Consider the following 10,683-nt stretch of genomic DNA (forward strand, 5'->3'; position numbering starts at 1 on the left):
ATCTTTGTGTGTTTTTGTGCGTATGTTTTTTTTTTTATTTTATTTTTTTTTTATTTTTAGATTAACTCCTGAGAAATCAGCATAATTCAAATAAGGATAGAAGCCCAGAACAACAAAGTCTGCACCGCGAGTACCCAGTATAAGTAATAGGAAATGTAGCGCAAAAAGACAAAAAAAAAAAACGTCACTAAGTGAGAAAACAGGATAAGAGCCACATAACACTTAATAGACGTCCAAAATAGAATAAACACGACGCAAATAGAAATGTGTGTTTCACCTCTTTACGATCTACCAAGACGATTCTTTTTTTTTTTTTTTTTTAATTCATCGTCAGATAATTAGATGTTTGGAACTGAAGTTTTTTTTTCTTTTTTTCAAACACAATCTTCTCTGAAAGGTACAGATCCATTCAACGAAATCACAATGCAAGAAGAAACAATCAAGCAAACCTCCGAAGACTATTATGATGATAATGTTCGACACTAAAACTACAACAAAATATTTCTTTAAAAAAAAACATATGTATATATATATATATATATATATATATATCTACAGCATTTTGTACAATATGCAATGTAGAGAAATAATTAAAACTTATTGCACGCTAAAACAAAAAAAAGTACCATTTCCTCGCTGAACCCTCCAATTTTGCTGCTGCACGGATGATGTGAGAACAATCGTATTTCTGTCGTTCACCTGTAATTGGTAGTTTCCGAAAATAACAACAAATCAAGTCATAAAAGTAAAACGAGTAGACACATGGACAACAGAACGATAGTAACACAAGTGCCAAAACATGGAAGCAAATAAGAGAGTAGAGAGTGCGATGGTAATTTATGGTAGTATACCCGTAATTTCATTGACACATGAAAAACACAGAAAAAATAAAGAAAAGAAATGAAGCAAACGAAAAAAAAGAAAAAAAAAAGAAGAAAAACAATGATACAAGATGCAGACGAAAAGAATAAAGAAAAAGGTTGAGACATTCACAGATTACAAAGAAAAGAAATCAACATGCATGAGCAACAAACAAAATTAATTTATTACGACATAGAGAGAAATACTATCACCTTTAATTGTGCTTTCTTTTTTTTTTTTTCTCCTACTTCCATACTTTCCTTCTTGATATGCATGCATGAGAATGCCCTCATTACACTCTATTAGAGGGAAAACAATGGGAAATCCAGTAGGCACCCATTAGTTTTCTCTCTTTGTTCTTGTTTTCTTATCTCTGTTTTTTTTTTTTATTATATAAATAAATAAGCACACATAGAAATATATATATATATATATATATATATTCCCTTCTTTTTCGCTCATATTTTTATTCCTTCACCGCGGTGAAGGTGGGTCAGGACGTTGATACCATGCCTTACGCATGACCGTTCTTGTCTCCATTCCCCTCCGCATTATCACCATTGTTGTTGTCGTTGTTTTCCTTTGGACCCTCCACAAACAGCACGTTAGAACGCTCTTCGCCGCAAACGTTATTATGACACTTGACCAGCAGTGCTACGGCGGTATCTGTGTCTGCCATCTGGAGCGTGAAGGCACCCTCGTCATCTTTGATGATACGGTCGGGGAAGAAGTTTTCGCTGGTGAAGTATGTCATTACATCTGCCTCGGAGTATCCTGCGCATCCCGTTACTTTCAGCACATTGGATGGGTGGCACTTGCTGCGCTGTCCAGGACTGCGGTGACGTGCGGTGGTGAAGTCGTACTGAGCGGTGGCGGGATCGCGTGGATCTCCGTCGTCTGTGCAGGGCGTGCGCTCGTTGTATGTCGGAAAGCGCTTTGCACTGACGGTGCCACCGGCGAAGGGGACTTTCCGCATATACTGCACCACACTGTCCGCCTCAGGAATGGAGGCCATCTTTACTGTCAAGATCTCCTTCTTGTTGTGATTGCGTCGTATTGTCACCACCCCACCAAAGGCCTCAAGAAGTGTAAAGATGGATTGCAGCGGCTCCGTCTCTGGCACTACTGTCACGCTGAGGAACACCGTCGGCGAGTTCGGCAGCGGCTTCTGCGACATATATGCATTCATCATACCGCCCGCCATGGGCATCATGCCCGGCATTCCCTGGTATCCCATGTGCGGGTATCCCATTACCATTGGGTCAAAGCCCATCGCCCCGGGGCCACCGCGATGTCCACCCGCACCGCCGCGTCCACGACCGCGACCACCACGCGGCTGATCAAATCCTACACGCCCTTGCGAAGGTTGGCCTTGCTGCATATGGGGCATCTGTTGACGTGGGTGTACATACACAGAGGGTTGTTGCTGTTGCTGTGGTTGCTGTTGCTGCTGCTGTTGTTGTTGTTGTTGTTGCGGTGGATACATCATATTAGGTGCGGGAGGCATTCCTCCATAAGCCGCGGCAGGAGTGCCGTAGACAGCTGTCTGTGGCGCTGGAAGCACTGGGGCAGGCTCCCATGTGGCATAATTCATAACCATCTTGTTTCCATCATTGAATATATTTCGATTATTGAGGTTCTCCATTACACGTTGGGTAGCATAGGAATCGGAAAACTGTGCCATGACAACGGTTTCATTGGGATTTGTAGAAGGAGTAATCTGCAAACGTCGAGGATTCGTAGAAATGCTGCCAAACACGCGGTACATCATATCCTCCGTTACAGGTTGTCGTATTTCACTGATACGCACACACAATGTATCGGTGGGAACGCTGCTCCCCATGTATGGCTGCTGCATCGGACCTCTGTAGTCATACCCTCCACCACGGCCACGACCAGCGCCGCGTCCACCACGCATTGCATAACCAAGCTGCATTCTTCTGATAGATCACGGATACAAATGAATAAACAAAAAGAGAAATTACTAGTTCTTATACCAAATTCACAAATATCACAGGAGGAAGAAGAAAAAAGAGACAAAGAAGAGAAGAAAAAAAGAAAAAAAAAATACATAGATTTTTAAATAAAGGGTGTAAGAAAACGCACCACATACAGATAAATACGTGAAACCCACAAAAAGCAATTGTGTGGCGAAACATGTGCAGACTCATTCCCCTAAAGGGGAAGCATAGATGGCGTGATCCATATGTGGATCTCTAGGCAAAGAAGACCATAGAGGATAAAACATATGCGTATACATGTATATGTGCTAATATATCTATATATGTATATATCCATATGCAAGGAATACACACAAAACGTACATGGGCACACTGAAACAAGTCACGCCACCAGGGGCACCGCAAAAATATAAATAAAAATGGACAAATAACTATCTTCAGCATATCCCTACACTGATAACGACCAGCTAAGATAGAAAAGATGTGTATTCCCCGATACAACGCACCAACAGCCCCGCTGTTGCTCTCATCCAGCAAAAAAAAGAAAAACAACAATAATAATAATAATAATAATAATAATAATAATAATAATAATAATAATAATAATAATAAATAATCAAGAGAAGATCAACACGGAACATGCATCCTCCCTCACTGCATTAGGTAGAGTACCAACTAAAAAGATGGGACACATAATTCTTTATCTTTCTCTCTTTTTTTTTTCACTCTCATTCTTTCAAGGGCAGACAAACCGACAAGTTACTTCCCCTTCTTTGCACAACTGTTGCACACAGAACTTAAGAAACAAGTGAGATGCAAAAAAAAAGTAAAAAAAATGTAGATAATGAACAAATGCGATATCAGCTGTACTGTATAACAAGTATTACTAACTTTCTAAACCATTCCCAGCTGTAGTAACAACTCCAAGGGCATCAGATGGAGACACACAAGCAGAATTCAGGTAACGAGACTGTAACTGCTCGCAGTATGTACAATAATCAACTGGGTCCACCCAGGTGTACCAATCAATGGTCTTAAGAAATTCCAGTTCAAGCCTGTTTAGCTCTGAATTACTGATTCCCCCAATACTTGCGTAATACGCGTTGCTATAATAAATGTCGTCCGTTAGTTTCGCACTCACAGCAGCGGCTGTTATCGTTAGTCGATGTATGTTGCGAAAAGTGATTGGACAGTTTGTTGCAGCCACATATCGATCAATAAAGATTATCATCAACACAAAACATTCTGGGGAGCAACCAGAATACTTGGCTATACGACCAATGTAGTCCCGCAGAGAAATATGCGGAACACGACTACTGTGAAATGAGGTCTGGTGGATAGACTCCAACTCACGCTGTTCGCTGCATCGTTGCTGCAGAGCCATTGCCATTAGTTGTGCCAATACGTGCATCTCTCTTTCTTTATTTAACTGCTTCTCCTGCGTCGACACAATCATAAGAGAAATGCAAACCCCTTTTTCTTTTCCTTTTCTTCACCCTCTTTATCAATGTGTCAGATAGGGTAATCAAAATATAAAAAAAAAAAAACTCCAGATAGTAGCGCTAATGTCCTTAAAGAATAAAAAGTAATGATCAAGTCAGCGAAGCTGATATGCGGGGTATTAATCCTATCAACCACCCCTGAGAGAAGAAAAGAGAAACAAGAAAAAAGAATTCAAAATAAAAAAGGTAAAACAAAATTCATTTTAAAAACATCCTGGACCAACATTCTGAAGACTTTACCTACACGAAAAATAAGGTAACAGGGAAAGATTGAGAGAACAACGAAGGTGAAAAAAAAAACAATAATAATAAGAGAAAAACGCGTGGAGGTGGCAACTCATACAGAAAGACCGAGTAATATTATCTTTTACCGGCTCCAAAGAATTCTAAACATTTTACCCAAGAGTGTAATACTAACACAGAAAAAAAAAAAAAACACTATTTGACTAAATTATACTCCATTCACTTTTTTTTCTTTTTCTTGAAAAAAAATCACGCACAAAAATCATATTAGGAAGGGCACAAAGATGATCCACCTTGATCAGAAGAAGATAAACGACGACATAAAACGAAACATAGATCCATTCAGGGAAAAAATTCTCAGTACATTCACGGAAATCATACCAAAGAAAAAAAAAAAAAAAACTCAAACAAAAAACAGAGTTTCACTAAACGCTGAATATAATGAAAAACGAAGGAAAACAACGAAACCTCAGAATAACCAAAAAAAAATCTTTCCCTTTCTCAAGAAAAGAACAATTTTTTTTTAGAAAAAAAAAACGAGGGAACAAAACAAAACAAAAAAAAACACAAAAACATGCTATCGCATTCAAAAGCAAACAAAAAGAGACCGATATAAACATAATTATATACAATAATAGCAAAAACAATTACATAAAAGTATATAACCAACCCATAGCGCATTATAGTATAAAAGCATATGAGAGGAGTCCTAGTGCAGATGGCCTCATGGAGGGATCTGGGTTGCAGCAAGCGCGTACAAAGAGGGCGACTTCACGGTCCAGTGAGTCGGGCACTTCAGGCTCCAGATAACCGCGTGAGAGGTTCTGCACAAAGAGAGTATCGCGGTGGAGTAGTGTGTGCAGGGCGGCCGCGTCACTTCCCTCCGGGGCGGTGCTGCTCCAGCGCCATGGCAGCCGCCCCAGCAGCATCTCTAGCAGCGAAATGCCGAGCGAAAAGATGTCGGACTGCGGGGTGCAGCGGCCGCCGCGGGCGACCTCCGGGGCCATGTAGAGCGCCGTCCCTCGCAGCGTCATCTCATCAACGGCAGTGCGGGCCATGTCGGCCGCCTCGGAGATGGTCGAGCCAAAGTCCGACAGCTTGCACACACCATCCATCCCAAGCAGCACGTTGTGCGGCTTCACATCACAGTGCACTATCCCAAGCCCATGTAGGTAGTTTAGACCATTTAGAATATCTACAGTAAATCGTCGAGCAACAAGTGGAGTCACTCGTCCAAAGTTTTTTATTACTGTGTGCAAGGAACCACCAGGAACGTACTCCATTATAATAGCAAGGTGTGATTGAACCACACTGCATGAAACATATTGAACAATGTTAGGGTGGCGCAGCTTAGACGCAACATTCATCTCAGCCTCCAGAGACTCTTGCATGATATCACGACGCCGACGTGGGATACACTTGATCGCTACCTGAACGCCATCTTCTGACATACCAAGGAAAACGGCACTAAAAGCACCCTCACTGATCTTTTTCAGTGAACGAATCCACACTTTATGGTTCATATCTGTCAAGGAAATAGGCACATCATCTGCTCCATTACAACCATCGGCAAGAGATTGAATAGATTCAGAGGAGGAGGATGAGTTATACATTTGAAACAACGCAGAACTGTTCGACCCTGATGATTCTTTATCGTCATTTTGTTGTTGAAAGGCAGACTTTTCTTCACTTGATTTTTTCATTTGAACTACCGGTTCATCACCCATTTCTTCTGCAGGTTCGTCGAGGAGAGGACTCTGAATATCATATGAATCTCCCATTATACGAACATATGGTGATGAATCTTTGTCCATACAGTGTTGTGCACAAAGTCGAATAAATCGACGAGCCTGAATATCAGACCTTCCTATTCGTTGATAATGAGATATAGCTTGCTTATAGTTTCCTTGCCGCATTGCTGCAAATCCAAGTCGAAAATGCTTTACTAAACTCAAAATCTGTGTGGCACCCATTTTCTTTAATCGTACTTCAAATAGTACAACTGGTAGCCTTAAAGAAGGTGTAAGAACACAATCAACAGGATAAGTTTGGTATCCCTGTAACTGTGAAGCCATACCAGAAGTTGCTGAAATCTTGCAGCGAGCTGCATACATTGCTTTTGTCAATTCAAACAAGTATTCTGTTCCAAAAAGGACACGTGCATTTCGTGACATGGCGCCACATGTTCCCACTAAAAATTCGTTAGACTCCATCACTATGGTAATAGCTTCTCGTTCGTAAGGAAGAAGATTATTTAGTAGTTCAAAGGCAAAACGGGCACCCTTTGCTGAATGTAATGGAACTGTCGCGTGAGCACCAAAACTTACAACTGTTGTGTCTGTTCCAAGTATTTCAATACAACCCGAATGTGCAGTTGCTGTAGAAATCAATATATTCATATATTTTCTATGGTCTTCCCATAGTTTTGTTGTGTGTGTTTCAATAGCCACAACAGTGCAATATTTAGGTGAAAATTCATTTAACTGTTCTTTAAAGATGTCACTGTTTAGTCTGACATCTCGAGTTACATTTGCACCTTGTACAGGTCGTGAAGAAGTAGAATCATCTCCGATAAGCGAGGCACCTACAACACTGGAAATTCCCACTTCCGTGAGTGAAATATTGTCACCTGCTTCAGAAGCTGAGTCAACACGAGCCAAAATAGCTTCTGGAACGAATTTTCGGAGTACCAATAATTGACGTCTTAGTTTTAGGTAATCAGTCTGAATTTCTTCAACTTCCAATATTCTTGATCGGCTTACCATTTTACTATCATCACCTGATAGTTCCAAGTTAGATGCCAACTTAAGTGCTGTAACAAGACGTGTCAATGGTTTAACCAAGTAACAGGCTCCCACAAAAGCGATGATGGTTGATATTACGACAATTGCTACAACTACTGAAATTATAATAACACGTGCCTGAACTATTCCAGAAACAAAATCGGATTGAAGAACCGAAACAGATAATAAAACATCCAATCCATTTTTATCAGTAACACGTGCAACACTTGCTCTAACAGTACTATGGTCATAAGGGAAAGACATTTCCACTGTGTTATCCACAATGGAATCGACTTGGTCCTTGCGATTCTCTATCTGACCTACAACAGCACGAGCAATAGGGTCATTTATTTCACCAAGTGAAAGATGATAAAAATGTACACCGTCACTGAGATTACCTTTCCACCACGTAGTAGGTTCACCCCAACTATCTAGAATGACGACATCCCGTTTCATATCAAAAACCATAACCCGTCCGTTTTCTCGCAAAGTCGTGATGAGAGCTTTTGAATCTTGTAGTAGTCGATTGCTTGTCATAGCTACTTCACACATTCCTGAATAATTATTAACATTAAAGGGAATTACAAAGTTAAAGTAAAAACCAGTAGTATTCATTTCATCAGGAAGCCAGCGCCTTTGACTCCCTTCGTTTTCCCATGGTACAACGATTGATTTAAACCCTCCATCTGGGTTCGCCAACTCTGCAGGAATATCCCATTTAAAAAGTGATTCAGGTACTATGGGAACCAACGTCGTTGGATTATATGCATATCCTGGTGCAACTACGCTTTCTCCACTATTGGAACCAAGAAGATAATCTTCTTCTGTCAAAGAATGGTCAAAAGGTGTAGTCGCAACACCATAAAGACCCTTCAAATACATAAATTTAAAAAAAGATATAGTATTTTGAAATGTTGAAAGAACGCTCAATAGTGAATATAGTAGATCTGAAGATTTAGAGGGGAAAGCGTCTACAGTGTACCCTGCAGTTTGGTTCCGCATATAATTGGCAGTTACTGTGTGTGCAAAATCAGGAAGCTGTAATATAGTTGATCGCATGACAATAATAACACCTTTAACAGCTTCACTTTGAATAAGCTCTGCAGTTCGCGTGACGGCTTGGAATCCAACAATATGTCCAGGGACAAAACCGGCAGCGCCAACTATAATTACTCCAAAAGATATAACAAGTGCAACCGCAAGGACAGTTCCTATGAGAAAACCACCCTTTTTAGTCGTAGATTCAGTTGGCTTCTCCAACTCTTCTGCCACCATTACCCCATCATTTTTGTTCAACTCCGCAGGTGAGTGAGTCCCTTCATATAGTGAAAATGACGGCATGGACTGAATAGGAGCGACTTTCGGGGCGAAAGTATCAAGTGGATTCCGGACTCCATCTTCAGAAGTATGTAAGGCATCCGAAGCCTCCGTTGGTTTGTTTTCCACTGTCTTCTCTGAAAGATTTCCAGTCATTTTTGAGACCTTAATTGAAAACCCTTAAAAAAAAAAAAAAAAAAAAAAAAAAAAAAAAAAAAAAAAAAAAAAANAGGAAATCTTTTGATTTTTTTTTTTTTTTTTTTTTTTTTTACAGAAGAAACACAATAAAACAGTAAAATGGCAGAATCATTACTATTATTATTACAATTATTAATCCCACCCACCCCAGAAACACTTCCCTCACCCACCCTCACCCCACATAAAAAAAGGTAAATAAGAAATTACCAAACCCTTATGTCATAATTATGTTTTTCTCTGTTTTTCCCGTTTTCTTCATTTCATTTAATATAAATGTAAAGCTTACACAGAAGAAAACACAAACAAACTAAACCCGACGCAGAACTCCATCTATCTATTTTTTCTCCTTCTTCACTCTCAAACACGATTTATTTATATATTAACACTCTGAATTATTACCATCGCTTCTCGACCGCCATTATCATCCCCAAAGGGAGTGGACTCGTTAATGTTATCTGTGACAAAGATGGAACTGATGTGAGGGCGCAACGCAAGCGAGGAAGATGACCAATGAAGAGACTTGGACGCATAGACCAGCAACGACCAACAAGAGAGGAGTAGGGTGTGCGGAATAGCTGCTCTGCAGTTATTGTGTCTCCATATCGAAGAGGTAGTTCTAAGACTTGAAAGGTTGAGAATTTATGCAAGGGAACAAGAGAGGGTAGTACAATTTTGGCACTCTTTTCATCATCACGTACCACAAGAGGCCACTCTACATTACTTTCCCATTTAGGGAAAGTTTCCTTTTTAAAACCCACAACGCTCCCCATACCTCCATCCTTAAAAGCTACACGTGCGCCACGCCAAAGATGAATAACTCTGTTCGGCATTTCACACGATGATGGTGTGGCAGTTTGGGACACAAGAATCCAACCCATATTCCTAACAATTGCAATAAGTCTACTAAAAACCTCACTGGTACCACCCATTTCTGATGGGGAAAAAGGAAAACAAAGAGCCACACGCTCAATACATTCTCGGTAATTGCTAACATCAAAAAGCACAACATCCCTTCGCAAAGTTGATTCCACAACATTTCGAAGCGATATAAGTTGAACTTTGCAAGGGATGGGAGGCAATATTCGCTCAAATATGTAAGTATCTGTCCATTGTTTCCCATCATCAACCGATATCCATTTTGCGTAGAAAGAGTGCACATCTCCCATTATAGCATCACAAACTGAATAAAGTGAGTTAAATACTCGTGATACACGTTTAGAAATGTCAGTTTCCTCAGGAATTATCAGTGGAAATTGTACCATTCCAGTATAACAATGCTTTAAAAGAAACACTTTTGAAGTTTCTACATTACCCTTCTCCATAGTATGTAGCAGTTGTAGTGTCTCAGGGCAGTTATGATGAAGTTTCCTCAATCTAAGCCTTCTCACACGACTGGAAATCCCACAGTTCTGCAACGCCAAAATCACCGCATTGATGGGACATAGATCTGTATTAACGAAAAAAACGTGGCGTTGAGACAAATCACAACGGTTTAAATAAGCCAACATATGCTCCAAAGAGGAAACCAATAATGACACTGGCAAACAGTCCTTGTAAATGCCTGCCCTAGCAGCTAAAAAAGGAAGAGAATCACAGTACTGACGAATCTTATGACCGCTATGTCCTTCAACTACAAGTACATCTCCAGTTTTTAGCGCTTCTGTTAACTCGCACTCCTCGCTATCGTTCATAGACATCAGAAGAACTTCTAGAACTAACAACAAAAAAGAACGGACAAATAAAGGCCAAAACAAAAGAGATAGAAAAAAAAAGGTGTCAAAGCATTATATATATATATATATATATATATATATATAT

The 10,683-nt window shown here is 40.1% G+C and overlaps 4 protein-coding genes across 4 annotated transcripts; all 4 read right to left on the minus strand.

Annotated features, from left to right (window-relative positions):
- Positions 1-1,375: 1,375 nt before the first annotated feature.
- Positions 1,376-2,797, minus strand: TM35_000172840 (uncharacterized protein; the record flags this gene model as incomplete). Its single annotated transcript, XM_029026363.1, has 1 exon — positions 1,376-2,797. The coding sequence occupies one exon, from the start codon at positions 2,795-2,797 to the stop codon at positions 1,376-1,378; it is 1,422 nt and encodes a 473-aa protein (XP_028882478.1).
- Positions 2,798-3,708: 911 nt separating this feature from the next.
- Positions 3,709-4,278, minus strand: TM35_000172850 (cyclin 6; the record flags this gene model as incomplete). Its single annotated transcript, XM_029026364.1, has 1 exon — positions 3,709-4,278. The coding sequence occupies one exon, from the start codon at positions 4,276-4,278 to the stop codon at positions 3,709-3,711; it is 570 nt and encodes a 189-aa protein (XP_028882479.1).
- Positions 4,279-5,247: 969 nt separating this feature from the next.
- Positions 5,248-8,823, minus strand: TM35_000172860 (serine/threonine protein kinase; the record flags this gene model as incomplete). Its single annotated transcript, XM_029026365.1, has 1 exon — positions 5,248-8,823. The coding sequence occupies one exon, from the start codon at positions 8,821-8,823 to the stop codon at positions 5,248-5,250; it is 3,576 nt and encodes a 1,191-aa protein (XP_028882480.1).
- A 437-nt stretch (positions 8,824-9,260) lies between these two features.
- On the minus strand, positions 9,261-10,562 carry TM35_000172870 (uncharacterized protein; the record flags this gene model as incomplete). The annotated part of the gene is made up of 1 exon (XM_029026366.1): positions 9,261-10,562. The coding sequence occupies one exon, from the start codon at positions 10,560-10,562 to the stop codon at positions 9,261-9,263; it is 1,302 nt and encodes a 433-aa protein (XP_028882481.1).
- Positions 10,563-10,683: the final 121 nt, after the last annotated feature.

Source organism: Trypanosoma theileri, assembly GCF_002087225.1.
Source record: "Trypanosoma theileri isolate Edinburgh chromosome Unknown TM35_Tth_17_V1, whole genome shotgun sequence".
Classification (NCBI taxonomy): domain Eukaryota; phylum Euglenozoa; class Kinetoplastea; order Trypanosomatida; family Trypanosomatidae; genus Trypanosoma; species Trypanosoma theileri.